This window comes from Physeter macrocephalus, chromosome 14 (genome assembly GCF_002837175.3).
Source record: "Physeter macrocephalus isolate SW-GA chromosome 14, ASM283717v5, whole genome shotgun sequence".
Classification (NCBI taxonomy): domain Eukaryota; kingdom Metazoa; phylum Chordata; class Mammalia; order Artiodactyla; family Physeteridae; genus Physeter; species Physeter macrocephalus.
In genome coordinates this window covers 118,168,610-118,186,123 of record NC_041227.1, presented here as the reverse complement: position 1 = coordinate 118,186,123, position 17,514 = coordinate 118,168,610, and the positions used below count along the sequence as shown (strand labels likewise).

At 41.9% G+C, this 17,514-nt stretch overlaps 1 protein-coding gene across 6 annotated transcripts in view; it reads left to right on the top strand.

Moving 5' to 3' along the window:
• Positions 1-3,680: 3,680 nt before the first annotated feature.
• GJC1 (gap junction protein gamma 1) overlaps positions 3,681-17,514 on the top strand; it is a 28,559-nt gene continuing 14,725 nt past the window's right edge. The window contains exon 1 of one of the 6 annotated variants that reach the window (XM_055090249.1): positions 3,681-4,017. Coding sequence is in view for 1 of the 6 variants with exons in the window: in XM_024130128.3 (XP_023985896.1) it covers positions 4,282-4,351 (70 nt within the window). In the remaining 5 variants the exon portion in view is untranslated. Of the gene's footprint in view, positions 4,018-4,215; positions 4,352-4,709; positions 4,804-17,514 lie in introns of those variants that run through there. The other 5 variants (XM_024130130.3, XM_024130128.3, XM_024130129.2 and 2 more) reach the window with 5 other exon arrangements.

Genomic DNA, 17,514 nt, shown 5'->3' with positions numbered 1-17,514 from the left:
AAAAAAGAAAAAGAAAAAAATGATAACCACTATAGACCACTTTACAGTGAAAAATTAACATATGACAATGTGATTTCCTGTACATTTCATCACATTCTCACACCATCTTAGAAATACACATAAATGAATGCACACAGCTGGGCAGAGCAGACCTCTGACCCCAGGGCTTCCAGACACTCAAGGACTGCACAACCCACCGCACTGCCTCTCGCCGAGGCAGGGTAGGTCCTGAGCCAGCGCACTGTGTTCTTTTTTTTTTTTAATTTTTATTGGTGTATGGTTGCTTTACAATGTTGTGCTAGTTTCTACTGTACAGCAAAGTGAATCAGCTATACCTATACATATATCCCGTCTTGTTTGGATTTCCGTCCCATTTAGGTCACCCCAGAGCACTGAGTAGAGTTCCCTGTGCTATACAGAAGGTTCTCATTAGTTATCTATTTTATACATAGTATCAAGAGTGTATATATGTCAGTCCCAATCTCCCAATTCATCCCTCCCCCGCACTGTGTTCTGAGCCTGTCCAAAAGTCCTTGTTTGTGGGTGGTACCAGAGGAGGTCTCTTCATCTCCCATACCCTTCTCCCCACCCCTAATTCCTGAGCACACTTCACCTACCCTTCATTTGCAAGTAAATTGACCTTAACTTGAAATCCAGCATTAAATACACAAGAAACAGCTAGCTGGGCTCTGGGAAACACTGGGGGGGGGGAGTCATCTTACTGTTCCTTCTATACTACTTGCATTACCTATTCAAAAAAATTTTTGACAAAAAAATCTGCTTCAAACAACATCCCTGTGGCAGGGAGAAGCAGTATAATGTGTCACACAGGTTAACTGGAACGGCTGGGGATTATGGGGGCAGGGGGTTTTGCTACTAACACCCCCCTCCCAATAGCACAAGTAATCAAGAGCTTCTTATCCCGCCAGCCTGGGGCAAGCAGGGCTTCCTGTTGCCAACCGGGAGCTTTCCCAAATCCTACCTCTCTGGGCCTCTGCTCCCATCCCCCTGGACAGAAGAATCTGCTCCGAGTTTACCAGCCAAGTGGGGACCCTAGAAAATGTGTAATGGAAATAGTGACACACTGCAGCCTTCAAGCTGACCCTACCGTTTCCAAACCACAGAGCCCCAGGGCGACTCTCAAGTTTTCAAACTGGGTTTTGATCCTTTCCTGCTTGGGCCCCATGTGAATAAAAAGAGACATGGTTCTCACAGCACCCAGCTCTATCACTCCCTGCCAGAGGCTGCAAAACAGACCCATTTCCCAGTTTGAAACTTGAGGCTTTTTTTTCTTCCCTCCAGTAGCCTTTCTTATGTTAGCAATGGCAAGCCTTCCTTCACTCATGCCCTCTGCATACACTTGCCAGGCACCTACTGTGTGCTGGGCTGGGCTCAAGGAGCTGCGACACAGCGGCCCTGCCTTCAGGGAGCTCACATTCTAGCAGTTGCCCTGGTTTGCTCCGGACCATGGTGAATGCCTGGACCTCTGGCTTAGGTTTCTGGCCTCAGCTTCCCCACCTGTAACTGGATTAAAGGATGTCAGTAGCTGGCAAGGTGACAGAGGAGCGGACGAAGAGTCCTGACTAGGAGACAGAGTCTTTGGCTACATTTCTGTTTTTTTAACTATCTGCAGTTAAAACAACTTAGATTCCCTGGGGCTCATTTCCATCTTTATTTTTTAATTTTATTTCTTAAAATTTATTTATTTATTTTTAAAATTTATTGGCTGCATTGGGTTTTCGTTGCTGCGCGCAGGCTTCTCATTGCGGTGGCTCCTCTTGTTGTGGAGCACGGGCTCTAGAGCACAGGCGCAGTAGTCGTGGCGCACGGGCTTAGTTGCTCCGCAGCATGTGGGATCTTCCCAGACCAGGGATCAAACCCGTGTCCCCTGCATTGGCAGGCGGATTCTTAACCAGGAAAGCCACCAGGGAAGCACACCATTTCCATCTTTAAAAGGTTGCTCTTGGGAATTCCTTAGCGGTCCAGTGATTAGGACTCCACACTTCCTGGCAGGTTCATCCATGAATTTATAGGAAAATAATACTTAATAAACATTTGAGTGTATATATATATATATATATATATAATTTATATATAATACACAATACATATTTGTTTATAAATATTATATATACATATATAACCAAATATTTTAAAGGTTTTTATTGAAGTCAACATGCCACAGAAAAGTGTACTATCACTATCAAAAGAGAACAGCTCAAATGTGGCAACTAAAGATACCTGTATATCGTGTATTCAGCATCCAGCTCAAGAACAGAACAGGAACAGCCCCCCAGAAGCCCCCTCAGGCTCCCTTCCAATAACTATCCTTAACCTAGGATAACCACTATCCTTACTTCTAACAGCACAGATTAGTTCTGCCTGTTTTTGAACTTTATATAAATGGAAAGTCTTGTGAGATTCATCTATCTTGCTGCGTCTAATTGTAGATTATTCATTCTCATTGCTGCATAATGTACCATTGTCAGAATATAACATTTTATCTATCCTTGCTATGGTTGATGGGCATTATGGGTAGTTCCCAGTTTTTTGGCTACTACAAATACTGCTGCCATGAATATTCTAGAACAAGTATTTTGTACACATTTCTGTGAAATTTCAGATTCACAGTGCATTCCTAGTTTCGGCTTTAGTAGACACGGCCAAACAGTCTTCCAAAGTGATTTGTAGCGATTTACACTTGTACTAGCAATAGATGAGAGTTTTAATATTGTAGTCAGTATGGATGTTGTCTCCTGTGTCATCTTAGCTAACATGTTCTTTATTCCTATTTTCACATATTTACAGGTTCTTCACACTTGTCATTTTAAATACATTTGTAGAGAGGTAATGTGATAATGCGGAGGGGACGGAGACTGGGGCATGGCAAGTATAGGGGGAAGATAATTTAAATACAGAGGCCAAGCAGCTAATGAAAATCATTCAAGCAGCTAAGTGGAGACAGTGCCTGCCCTGGATGGACAGATGTTACTCAGAAGTGGAGACAGTGCCTGCCCTGGATGGACAGATGTTACTCAGAAGTAACTGTCACGTGAAAAGAGAGGCTCAAAATGAGCAAAACTTTTGACTTTTTAGAGAGAAGTAAAAAAGACAGATTTTTTAAATTTGGCAACTAATTCATAATTTTGGAAAACATCATACTAGCCAAACAAAACATATGTCAGTGGGCCAGATGCTCAGCCCTCAAGTTTTCAGCCACTTGACTGGCCATAAGGGCCTGGCTTTCCATAGAGGGGGTGGGGTTGAACTGTAGCAAGTCACCTCACTAGTTAGAGTTTAATTTCCTCTGTGGTCAAAAGGGGTAAAATGAAAACCTATCCTTCCGCACAATGATGGTCAATAAGATAATTCAGGAGCACTTTACAAAGTAAAGTATTCTCCCATCTCCTTAGTACGACTTCTGTTGTTATGCAAGGACTCCCTCTACTTAAACCATTTGAGGAGTTTTCATATTCCTACGAGGCAATTCAAGGCTGGAGATTCCTATGCATACAAAGTCCTTTGACAATGGGATCCTGCTGGGATGCAAGGGGTTAAAAGGAAATGGCCTATTAGGGTCTGGCTAATCGGAGAAGTCCAGGATTTCGAAAGTATCTAGAACAACACTAAAAGCCCAGAGGCCAAAGAATTAGGACGATTAACCCGACGAAGGCCAGTAGGATCCTCGAGTAATTGTGGAGCAGAATCTAGAACGGGGAATCAGCATCCCGCGTTACACTGGACCCAGGCCTGGGCGGAGCGCACGGAATACAACTCCGGGGCTGGTTGGACCAACACCCCAGGATACCCAGGTAAGGCGTGTCCTCACTGCGCCGTTAGTTGCCCGCTCGAAGTGAGGCACTGCCCACGGCGGCGTTCCTGTCCTGAGGATCAAGCTGGAGGAATGAACTGTCCGGGAGGCGAAGGCTGCGCCCACCCAGGGCCCACACTCCACGCGCCTGGGTAGTTCCTACAAGCGCCTCTTGCCCCGTCCGGGAGCGCGCGGACCCCATCGCGGTAAGTTGGACGCCCGTGCCTCCGCCCCCGCGCTCCGGACCCCCCCCTCCTAACCGAGCTCCACGTGCAGCGCACCCCGGGCTCCCAGACCTCGGCGGGACGCCCCCGCCCCCACCGCGGCGCGCAGTGCGCAGGCGCCTCCCTGTGGCTCTGGGCGGCGGGAGCGGGTTTGGCCGCGGCCGGAGACTGAAGCGAAGGCGGCGGTGGAGGAGGAGGAGGAGGGGAGATGACGGTGGCGGCGAAGGCGATGGCGACGCGGAGCACATGAGGCGGCGGCCGGCGGGACGGGCCGAGGCCCGGCGGAGGAGGCGGTTCCGGGGGACCCCGCCGGCAGGTGAGGGGCGGCCGCAGGGCCGGCTGAGAGGCGGCGGGCCAGGGGCGGGGCCGGAGTGGGTGGTGGGAGAACTTGTGGGGAGGCCGGAGAGGGGCAGGTGGGCCGGCGGACAGTGCGGCGGGGGCAGGGGGGAGGGAGAGGACGCCACCGAGGGCTTCCCTCCGAGCCCGGAGGGGCGTCGCGGCCCGCAACCCGCCGCTGCCCCCGGCGCGCCCTCCCCCTTTGTCCCCAGGCGCGCGGTTCCCAAATTGGGAGGGAAAACGGCTCGGGGGTGGGTCGGGGCCACGGCGGCGGCGCCGGGTGGGCGGGGAGCCCGAAGGACCTGGGCTCGCACTTGGGCGGTGCTCGCAACTCCTCGGGCGGTTAGGGGCGCAGGGCCGCGCCGGGGCTCTTCGCGGGCTGGTCTTTGTCTCCCGATGCTCGGCTCCTGACATCTCTCCGGGCGGCGTGCGGTTCGTCTGGCTCTTTCCTCTAACATCCCTGGCGGGACTTCTGTCTCCTTGAATGTTTGAGATTTAGTTCGCGGGCTGGCAGTGGGAGACGGGGAATGCAGTAGTCGCCTCTCGGTTAACACGTTTTCTTTACTTAAAATGATTTTTTTTTCCTCTTCGTGAAACTTTGGATGACTGGTGTGTTGTGGGTTTTTTTTTCCTTCTGCCTCCAGATTCAAAATTACGAGAAGGCGCTAACGCTGTGATTGTGGCCAGTTGTGTGGTTGGCGGCAGCTTTTGGAGCTTTGAGTTGAAAAGGTTTACGTGATTGTGTGGTTTAGAATTGTTTGTTCTTTTTTTATTTTTATTTTTTTTTGAGACTTTCTAAGATTGGGATTACTGTTTCCTTGGGAAATGGGCGAGTTTGGTTTTTAGCATTTGAAGGAATTTTTGTTCGTTGAGAACCAGCAGTGGTAAAATTTCATTGTGCTCGAGTTTTATTTTGTTAGCATCGAGATTACTTTGTGGGATCGAATAAATCAAGTTAGAATAAGTTCTGGATAAGCGTTATCTTGTAGGCCTGATTAGTCTAAAATTATTATACGTTCGTGTTGTGTATACGTTCCAGTGAAAGTGCTGTAAAAATCAAACTATAAATGAAAGGGATTTTAATTCCCTGATAAACGGAATACATTAATATCTGTAGAAAAAAGCCTCCATAATGTAATTTAGGGATCAAATCCTTTACCCCCGGAAGAGGACTTAGGTATTTTTCAGAATAAGAATGCAGAAAAATAAACTTAACTGCAGAGCTCCTGACTAAAAGTATGTGAATTGTGATTACATTTGATGGTTTTGTGTGTGTGGTTTTTTTTTGTTTTATTTTTTGGATTTTAGCAGAGTTTTGTATATTGCAGTTGCTTTGGATTTCTTAAGTGCTATGTAATGGCAGAATTAAAGACACATGAACTGTTCTGGGTAAAAGGTAAAAAGCTCTGGTAAACAAATCTGTGTCTTAGTTTTCACCAGATCTTTGTGAGCAGGGTGTTGTAGGCAAAGGACATTTTGAAGAGAATACATGGTAGTTATGTGAAAATTCTCCTTTTATAATTTGTCCTGATTTGTAATGGTTTGATACTATTTACTAATAATCTTAAACTGTTGTGCACTTTTCCAGAGCATTTCAAACATCCTTTCCAAAAGTCAACGCTTTTAGCTTCCTTTTAGGTTGTGTGACTTTTGAATCGGTTTTCTACTTGTGCTAGTAGCCACAATGCTCTTAAAAAGGAGCAAAGGACTCAGTAACTTTCTATTCAGTTCATGAAGGTTGAATTGAGTTTCAGTCTTTAATTGAAAGGATTTAAGAATTCCTCCCAGCTTTCTCCAGGTTATATCAACTAAATACGGATCAAGATAAGGAGTTCACCTGCTTGGGCGGGGTGGTGGGGGGGAGTGGGAGGGAAGATAGATGTGTTTGGTTTTTTTAATTGTGGGAAAGTGTATGTAACATAAAATTTACCATCTTAACCATTAAAAAAAAGAAAGGATTTAAGAAGTTAACATATCTTCAACATAATAATCTTACTTATAAATGCCGCTGTCTCTTAATCATTTTTACTCTTATTTCGTATTTGTATAAATTAGCCAAAGTGAAAGGATTCAGGGTGGGTCTCTGATTAGCTACACCCTCCCTCACCTCTAGCTTCAGGCTTACCTATCAATTCATTAATTGGGATCCTAGAATACAAAACTTATAATTAAAATTCAGAGCATGACTTTCTTAAACACGTAGTTTGTTCCATGACAAAGTGCAAAGTGATGAGTTCCAAAAAAGCTGGGTTTTTTTTAGTTCACATTTCAAAATAAATGAGGTGTTTTCCTTTTGTTTTGTTTTTAATATTAATCTTGATAGCTAAGTGCACCTGGAGGTATAATTACTTATTTCTGAACTTGTGCTTTTCTTGTGGCCGTTGAACATGTGTGGCTCCTATCCAAAATATCTAGTGAAAATTTAGGCAGAGAAAGGATGGGTTTTTTGTGTTTTTTTTTTTTTTTTGCTTTTGTAGACCATTTCTTTGAGAATACATATAAGATAGATTTTAGCTATTATCATTAACCTGAAGCTTACACATAGAAAACAGTTATGAACTGTTAATATCAGCAAAGTGTCAACAATTGTTTTTCAAGCACACTACCGCAACTGATGAATTTAGTTTGTGTGGAAGTAAGGACCTATTTGGTTAAGTCTGAGCATTGCTGTTTTCTGCAGCTCTCAAGAATGAATGATCAGGGACTTCCTTGGTGGTCCAGTGGTTAAGACTCCGTGCTCCTAATGCAGTGGGCCCGGGTTCCATCCCTGATCCGGGAACTAGATCCCAAATGCCGCAGCTGAAAAAGAGCCCGCGTGTCGCAACTAAGACCCGGAGCATCCAAATAAATAAATAAATAAAATAAAATATTCAAACTTATTTAAAAGGAAAAAAAAGAACGAATGATCAGTCAGTACTGGTTGGCATAGGTAGGGTAGTACATTCTTGAGTTTTGCAAGCATTGCAGTGGCTGACAGCACTTGGATTTATCATTCAGACCAGTGGAATGGGTTGCCCCATGGGGTTTTTTTCCTTAAGACAAGGATGAGATCTTTATTTCTGTGGCATGAGTAGAACTCTCAGTTAAAGCCTGTTCTATGAGGCTTTATTGCTGTAGCACTAGCACAGTTGGGACAAAAGTGTTCTGGTGGCCATTCATTCAGTGAACTGTTTTTTTCTGTCAGGTACTTATGTTAAACACTGAACTGGGTTGAAGATTCAGTTCAAAGGCGAATGTTATGTGGGCTTTGTTCTCAAAATGCTTACAGTTTAACATGGCAGTCCCAACCTTTTTGGCACCAGGGACTGGTTTCGTGGAAGACAATTTTCCATGGACGGATGGGTGGGGGTGGGGGTGGGGGTGGTTTCGCGATGATTCAAGCACGTTACATTTATTGTGCACTTTATTTCTATTATTATTACATTGTAAAATATAATGAAATATACAACTCACCATAATGCTGACAGGAGGCAGAGCTCAGGCGGTAATGTGAGCGATGGGGAGTGGCTGTAAATACAGGTGAAGCTTCCCTCCCTTGCCTGGTGCTCATCTCCTGCTCTGCAGCCCAGTTACTAACAGGCCAGGGACAGGTATCAGTCCGTGGCCCAAGTGTTGGGAACCCCTGTTTTTTTTTTTTTTTTTTTTTTTTTTTGGGCTGTGTTGGGTCTTCGTTGCTGCACGAGGGCTTTCTCTAGTTGTGGTGAGTGGGAGCTACCCTTCGTTGCGGTGCTTGGGCTTCTCATTATGGTGGCTTCTCTTGTTGCGGAACACGGGCTCTAGGCGCACGGGCTTCAGTAGTTGTGGCTCGCGGGCTCTAGAGCGCAGGCTCAGTAGTTGTGGCGCACAGGCTTAGTTGCTCTGCAGCATGTGGGATCTTCCCGGACCAGGGCTCGAACTCCTGTCCCCTGCATTGGCAGGCAGATACTTAACCATTGCGCCACCAGGGAAGTCCAGATTTCAATTTGGGACCCCTGGTTTAACATGTTTAAAAGGTTTAGCAATCTGGAAATTATCTAAAATCTTTGAAAGAAAAGAAATGTATATGATTTTGGGGTTTTCATTTTTTCTCTACAGAAGTGGAATAAACTCCACATCCCTATTTTCGACTAATCTCTTAATTGTATTTAAGTCTCAAATAGTTAGAAAAGTTTTCATCTACATCTTGGAAGGATTTATCAGTTTTGATGGAATTTATTATTACTTAACTGAGTTACAGCATTCCTTTTGGGAATGTTCAGAGTAAAGTGGATCTAGACTCTTGTCTATTTTTAGGGAATTCCCTTTGACTCATTCTTGGACCTTGGATTCCTATCTAGAGTAGGTGTTTATTTGGGTTCGAATTTTCCCTCCTCGATCTCTGGCTATTCCTTCAGGTCCCCTCCACCCCCAACCAGATCTTTAATTGATGGTCTTTCTCAGGTCTTGGTCCTTAGTCTTCCTCCCTTCTCACTCTAATCTTATCCATTCTGTGGTTTCAGTTCCCACCCATGTATATTTTGAATACAACCATTTTTTAATCTGTAGTTCAGACCCCTTTTCTGATCCAAGCTGCCTTCTCAATCAACAACTCTACTTAGATACTCAGAGGTATTTTTAATTGAGTTGCCCAGACTGAGCTCTTGATCTTGGCTCCAAACCTAGACCTTCTTCACTGTACTCAGTTTCATTAAGTGGCTCTATCAACAACTTACTGAGGCCAGATTCTTGCAGTTTCTCTTCACTCTAGTCTCCCCATCCTATAGTCTAGGCCACCTTTTCCCAAGACGATTAAAAAAAAAAAAATTTTATTTGTTTATTTATTTTTGGCTGCGTTGGGTCTTTGTTGCTGTGTGCGGGCTTTCTCTAGTTGTCGCGAGTGGGGGCTACTCTTCGTTGCTGTGCGTGGGTTTCTCACTGTGGTGGCTTCCCTTGTTGTGGAGCACGGGCTCTAGGTGGGCAGGCTTCAGTAGCTGTGGCTCGCAGGCTCTAGAGCTCAGGCTCAGTAGTTGTGGCGCACGGGCAGAGTTGCTCCGCGGCATGTGGGATCTTCCTGGACCAGGGCTGGAACCCATGTCCCTTGCATGGGCAGGCGGATTCTTAACCACTGCGCCACCAGGGAAGTCCCGACAATTATTATAGTCAATTTAATTTAATTGATTTATTTAAATATTTATTTATTTGGCTGCATTGGGTCTTAGTTGCAGCATGCAGGAACCTTCATTGAAGCACGCGGGCTTCTCTCTAGCACGAGGGCTCTCTAGTCGTGTTGTGCGGGCTCCAGAGTGCATGGGCTTAGTTGCCCTAAGGCACGTGGGATCTTAGTTCCCCGACCAGGGACTCTCAACCACTGGACCACCAGGAAAGTCCCTATTATAGGTCAATTTTAAATGGTCCTTCCTCGTTCACTCTTGTTTCAGAAGAAAACAAAACAAAACCATATTATCAGTACAGTTGAAGTCTTGTCTGTTTCCCTACCTGATTGCACCCCCGCACCCCAGACAACCACCGTTGTAGGCATCCTTCCCAGAGGTAATCACCAACTTGAATTTATTATTCCCTTGCATTTCTTTGTACTCGTACTATGTATTACATACGCCTAAGCAATTTACCCTCTTGTACTCTTCTCAGAGCAGCTAAAATTATCTTTTAAAAAAATTTAATCGAGTCACTTACCTGAAAACTTCTGTTGTTTTCCCTTCACTCTTCATTTAACATGATGTGATCTGGCCTTGCTTGCTTCTCGAGCATCGAGCATCGTTTCTTTTTACTTGCTTTCTTGCTATATATGGTCTAGCCATACTGATCTTTTTTATTTTTTCCCCTATTCCCTGAAGGTTCAAAGCTCACCCAACAGTCTTTGTTCATGCTGTAGCTAATTCCCTTTGCCTGGAAGGCAGCTCTTCATTCTTCAGAATTTGCTTAAATATCACTTCTGAAGAAAAACCTTCTCTGATTATTCTCCTATATTAGATTAGGGACCCCTATAATACACTCTTATAGCACCCTGCACTTCCCTTCTGTAGGATAGATCACAGTTTTAATTAATTATTTGTATAATACCTGTGTCACCATTAGACTATACTCCGCCTCCGCCCCTCCGCGTGGCCCCCCACCCCCATGCCGTGGCTTGAGGGATTTTAGTTCCCTGACCAGGGATTGAACCCTGGGCCCGGCAGTGAAAGTGCCGAATCCTAACCACTGGACCACCAGGGAATTCCCAGACTGTATATTCCATAAGGACGGCCAGTATCCCTAGCATCTGGCTCATAGTTCACTTAGGTATTCAGCAATTATTTGGATGTTTACTAATTTCTTTTTTATTTGTAGTTATTGATGGTAATGAAGTAACTTCTGACAAAGCTTTTGTTCTAACTAGAAGCCTTATTATTGTATTTTGTTTTTTGTATTTTTGGTCTTACATGCCAATACAGTGCTAGGTCTTCAGTAAATACTTACTGATGTGAACTTACTGGTAGCCATGGCCTGATCAGTCTTCAGCAGTTTTTTTTTTTTAACTTTATATTTTATATTGGAGTATAGCTGATTAACAATGTTGTGATAGTTTCAGGTGCACAGCAAAGGGGCTCAGCCATACGTATACATGTATCCATTCTCCCCCAAACTCCTCTCCCATCCAGGCTGCCATATAACATTGAGCAGAGTTCCCTGTGCTACACAGTAGGACCTTGTTGGTTATCCATTTTAAATATAGCAGTGTGTACACGTAGATCCCAAACTCCCTAACTATCCCTTCCCCCCATCCTTCCCCTCTGGTAACCATAAGTTCGTTCTCTAAGTCTGTGAGTCTGTTTCTGTTTTGTAAATAAGTTCATTTGTATCATTTCTTTTTAGATTCCGCATATAAGGGATGTGACATTTCTCTTTCTCTGTCTGACTTACTTCACTCAGTATGACAATCTCTAGGTCCATCCATGTTGCTGCACTGCACGGCTTATGGGATCTTAGTTCCCTGACAGGGGATTGAACCCGGGCCCTCGGCAGTGAGAGTGCGGAGTCCTAGCCGCTGGATCACCAGGGAATTCGCTTCAGCAGTTTCAATAGACCAAAAATACAATGATCGCCTATGGTGTGGTATACACAGTGGAGACTCTTATCTCCCAGGAAGATAATCACAGCTAGGCTTAGGCAGGCTATCAGATGGAATAAAGAAACTGCTATCAGATGGAATAAAGAAATTGAAAATTAGTTTTTTTCTTTGACATTCTGTACCTAGTTCTAATTTTAATTTCTCCCCATTTAGTGGGTCAAGAGTCAGTATAATTAATGTCCCAAGAAACCTGGCTATATTATGCAGTTATATACATTAAGGCTGACATTGACAGTTTGAGTATTTCACTTCACTGACAAAAAATTTTTTTTTGAAATAGGTATACATAATACAAAATCAAAAGGTATGAAAGGATGTACAGTGAAAAATAAGTCTGGGGCTTCCCTGGTGGCACAGTGGGTGGGAATCCGCCTGCCAATGCAGGGGACACGGGTTCAAGCCCTGGTCCGGGAAGATCCCACGTGCCGTGAGCAGCTAGGCCCGTGAGCCACAGCTACTGAGCCCGCATGCCACAACTACTGAAGCCCGTGCTCCTAGAGCCCATGCTCTGCAACAAGAGAAGCCACCGCAATGAGAGGCCCACACACCGCAGTGAAGAGTAGCCCCCGCTCACCACAACTGGAGAAAGCCCATGGGCAGCAATAAAGACCCAATGCAGCCAAAAACAATCAAACAAATAAATAAATAATATGTTTTTTAAAAAAGTAAGTCTTCCTTTATTCTCTTCTCAGTCACTCAGTTTTCTTTTCTCTGCTGAAGCAATTACTGTTTGCTTTTTTTGTGAATTCTTCTAGAGATATCCATATATTCAGTATCCCCCCCCACGTACATAAATGGTAGCATACTCTACACACTGTTCTGTACCCTGCATTTTTCATTAATATATCTTAGTTTGTTTCATATCATTGCAGATAGAGCTCTCTTTTTTTTTTTGACTACTAGATGTGCTGTAATTTGTTTACCCAGTCCCTTACTGATAGACTTTAAATTGTTTACAGCCCATTATCAGCAGTACTGCAGTGAATATTCTTGTACATTATTTTGTATGTCTGAATATTTCGTTAGATAAATGTTGAGCACTGGAATTGCTGGATCAAAATACATCTACATTTTCAATTTTGATGGATATTTTCACATTGTCTTTTATAGAAGCTTACCATTTTACCCCATCACTTCCAGTAGAGCACAAAGAATGCCTCTTTATATATACACCCTTCCTTCTCGCTGATCTGTTATCAATTTTTAAATTTTTTCCAATTGGATAAATGAAAAAGTAGTATATTGGTGTAGTTTTAATTTGTAAATCTTTAATTACAAGTGATATTGAATATCTTTTCATACTATATTATTAAAAGCCATTTATATTTTTCTGAGAACTCTCTCTTCATGACACGTTTTTTTAAATTGAAGTATAGTTGAGGACCTTGTTGTTTATCTGTTTTATATATAATAGTTTGTACCTGCTAATCTGAAACTCTTAGTTTATCCCTCCCCCTTCCCCTTTGGTAACCATAAGTTTGTTTTCTGTGTCTGCATTGCACATTTCTGTTGAGTGTTTTTTTGTTTTTGTTTTTTTTGACAATTAATGATCTGCTGGAGTGCTTTATGTGTTAAGAGAACTTAGCCTTTTATTCTAAGAATTGCAAATAATTTTAAGCATTTAGTGTATCTTTTGAGTTGTTTACAGTATTTTTTTGCTTTCTAGAAATTATATTTTGTATAATTGAATTTGTCATTTCTTTCATTTGACCTCTAGGTTTTGTGTCATTTTAGAAAAGTTTTCACTACTCAGACTTAAGAAAAAATGTTCATGTTTTCATCTAACTTTTATTGTATTGTTTTTAATTTAAAATCTTTGATCCATCTGGAATTTAAAGGTCCAACTTTAATTTTTTTCTAGATAGCTACTCATGGTAGTTCAATATCATCTATTGAATATTCTTTTTTCCATTAGTTTGAAATGCCACCTTTATCATACATTAAATTCTCAGATGTATTTGGATCTTCTGGACTTTCTATTCTGTTCCAGTTTGTTCATCGTTTTGCCAGTTCCACATTTTAAAATTATTACAACTTCATAATATATATCGAGAGAAGCTTGTATGCCCTCATTTCTCTTTCTGAAATTTCCCAACCATTCTTACTATTTAATTTTACACATTAAATTTAGAATTAGTTTGTCTGGTTCCAAAGAAATCCTATTGGCATTTTTAGAAATCAAGATTGCATTAAATTTAGATTAATTTAGGAAGAATTAATATTTTTATGATGGCTATTATATCCAAGAACACAGAATGCTTTAAGTCTTTAACGTATTTTACGCATTTAAGTCTTTTGTGTTCCTTGGTAGTATTTTCCTGGGTATTATGTTTCTTGTGAGGCTTATTCCTAAGTTTTTTTTTCATCTGTTTGTTGCTGTTTTAAATGGAATCTTTTCTTTAGTTATATTACTTGTATACCACTGTCAGTTTTTTCAGCGACCTTCTGTTTGGTCTTAAAATAAAATGAAATACTAAATCTACATGGTATAGGAAAACGATCAGTAGGTCTTGAGTTGTATTCTAGGCTTTACAGCTAATTAGTTGTGTGATCTTAAGCAAGTCATCATGATTTTTAGTATTCTCTTCAGTAAAATAAGGATATTAATCTCATACTATGGTGTCAGACAATGGGCCACTGCAGAATAGTTTCTAACATCTTTTCTAAACAAAAAATCCAGGATGAACTAATATTCTAGAAAAGTGATTCTAACTTTGAATTTTGTGAAACTGAGAGCAAGCACTTAACTAGGAGCCAAGAGATTCTAACAGGCACTTCAGGAATAAATATTTCTTTCCACTTTTTCATTTGTGAGATAAGTGAAGAATATCAGATTAGATTATTATTAAGGTCCCTTCTACTAACAGTTGATGAAAATCAACTCAGGCAGAGCACTATTCATAAAACAACCAACAAATTATGTGGAACTCAGAACTCTAGGGACAGGAAAGAAGCAAAGTAAGAGCAGTGAAATTAAACAATAATAAGATGTCAAATTTTCAAAAAGGCACTTCCCAAACAGTCATCCCAGAAAATCTGGGACTAGAGCTAAATGCAATAAGATTGGTAACTCAGCACATGTTGAACAAAAATCAGACACAAGAGTGTATTCTTGTATTTTAAAATTTTTTTTAGAAGTGTATTCTTTATGAGTCTGATACAAGAGAGTCCATTCTGTGATTCCATTATGTAAAGTTCAAGGACAGTTTAAACTAGTGGATCTCAATGTGGTATAATATTGTTCCCCAAATTTGGCAGTATCCGGAGACATCTTTGGTTGTCACAAATGGAAGAGGCCAGGGATGCTGCAAAACATTCTACAATGCATATAGGACAGTCTCCCACAACAGAGAATTATCCAACATGTCAATAGTGACAGTTTCCCTTGGGTAGGAAGGGGCATAACTGTGGCTCTGGGTGGCTGGTAATGCTTTGCTCTTGATTTCAGTGCTAGTTACACGGATATGTGAAAATTCATGGAGCTGCACACTTTTTGTGCACCTTTCTGTAGGTATTTTATACTTCAATCAAAAAGTTACCCCAGGGACTTCCCTGGTGGCGCAGTGGTTAAGAATCCGCCTGCCAATGCAGGAGACATGGGTTCGAGCCCTGGTCCGGGAAGATCCCACATGCCGCAGAGCAGCTAAGCCCATGCGCCGCAACTACTGAAGCCCGCGTGCCTAGAGCCCGTGCTCCGCAACAAGAGAAGCCACTGCAATGAGAAGCCCGTGCACCGCAACAAGAGAAAGTCCACGTGCAGCAACGAAGACCCAACACAGGAGAAAAAAAAAAGAAAGAAAGAAAGAAAAAAATTATCCCCAAATCAGGCTTCACATAAAAATCCAGGTTGAAGACTTATTTTGAAAGATATGACAGTCTGGTAACAACAACAGCTGTAGCTAATAATCAGTAGCCCCTCTTTAGTTGGTGCCTGTGTTGTCCAGGCCCCATTTTTCTGTTTCAGTTCCTTGTGTCACTTACTGGTGCCTAGACATTTAGAAAATGTCTTAAATGGCTTTTTTGATGTATGATTCACACTGTACAGTTCACCTGTTTAAAATGTACCATTCAATGTTTTTAGTGTATCCACCGGGTTGTGTAGCCATCACCTCAGTTTAATTTTAGAATTTTTTCATTCCCCCCAAAAGAAACCCTGTACCTATTATCAGTCATTCCCTACTCTTCCCCATTCTTCTCAGGCCTAGGCAACCACTGTTCTACTTTTTGTTTCTATATAGTTGTAGACATTTGGATTTTGTGATCTCTGTTCTAAAACAAGATTTACAGTGGTTGTACAGTATTTCCTCATAGAGATATCATAAATTATGTAAATTTTTTCTTTTATTGGGCATTCATTTAAGATATTTATTTTATAAATATATTTATATTTTATTGGGCATTCATTTAAGATAAATTACTAGATGTGGTGTAGCGGCCATGGCTCACGGGCCCAGCCACTCCGCGGCATGTGGGATCTTCCCGGACCGGGGCACGAACCCGCGTCTCCTGCATCGGCAGGCGGACTCTCAACCACTGCGCCACCAGGGAAGCCCTATATGTTTCTTTTTTAAATTTTTTCTTAGACATGTCATTTTCCTAGACTGATGTCGTCCTTTTGATTTGACTTAAGCTGTTTTGGACAAGTGTACCAATACTGTCCTTTTTTACATGAAGACAGTACCACTTAACGATGCACTGTGAATGAACACATTATCCCAGGTTCCCCATACTTCTCCAGCTGGTTCCTGAAGGTTCTTACATTCAAATAGAATGGCTTTTTGCCAGCATAGATTGACACTTCAACCCACAATGGTGTATTTTGTTTACTTGTTAGTTAATGGAGCCAAGATTTCAAGCTACTTTCTCTCCTTTATTTTATAATTTGATTTACAACAAATTTTGTGTTTCTCAAATATTGTCCATAGCCAAGAACTCTTTGAAAAACAAGTTGTTTTCATGTTTATAATACATAGATTACTGTTTGTAATACGTAGATTAAGGCTGCCATAGTGCTTTTGCTTAGAAATTGTCACTAGCTAGTTATTAAACATCTATTATCACTCATGCAGAATTAACTTCCACTTAAAACGTTCCAGTTAAACAAAACTTCACTGTAAACCCTTTAATTGATTCTTTGTCTCTGCACATAAAGCAGTCTCATTCAGGAATGTGAGTCACTAGCACGATTCTTAGTGGATCGCTCAGCTCATAATCTGGGATGCCCAGATAGTTAATACTGTAGAATCATGGTGAGTCAATATTGAAATTTTTAAACTTAGTCCAACCACAGATTTTCTGGGATGACTGTCTGGGAAGTGCCTTTTTGAAAATTTGACATCTTATTATTGTTTAATTTCACTGCTCTTACTTTGCTTCTTTCCTGTCCCTAGAGTTCTGAGTTCCACATAATTTGTTGGTTGTTTTATGAATAGTGCTCTGCCTGAGTTGATTTTCATCAACTGTTAGTAGAAGGGACCTTAATAATAATCTAATCTGATATTCTTCACTTATCTCACAAATGAAAAAGTGGAAAGAAATATTTATTCCTGAAGTGCCTGTTAGAATCTCTTGGCTCCTAGTTAAGTGCTTGCTCTCAGTTTCACAAAATTCAAAGTTAGAATCACTTTTCTAGAATATCAGTTCATCCTGGACTTTTTGTTTAGAAAAGAAATTAAGGTTTTTAAATATGGTCTACCTATTATAGATTTTGGGGTTAAAAATTTTTTTTTAAATTAGAAGCAGATTAAAACTTGGCTCTGACCCATTTGGACTCGGTTGTTGAATTTGTAAAACATTTAGAATAGCACTACTTATTTAAAATTTTTAAATTTCCTGGTTATTTTAGTTTAGTGAGCATTAAAAAATTGACAGGGGGGCTTCCCTGGTGGCGCAGTGGTTGAGAATCTGCCTGCCAATGTAGGGGACACGGGTTCGAGCCCTGATCTGGGAAGATCCCACATGCCGTGGAGCAACTGGGCCTGTGAGCCACAACTACTGAGCCTGCGCTTCTGGAGCCTGTGCTCCGCAACAAGAGAGGCCGCGACAGTGAGAGGCCC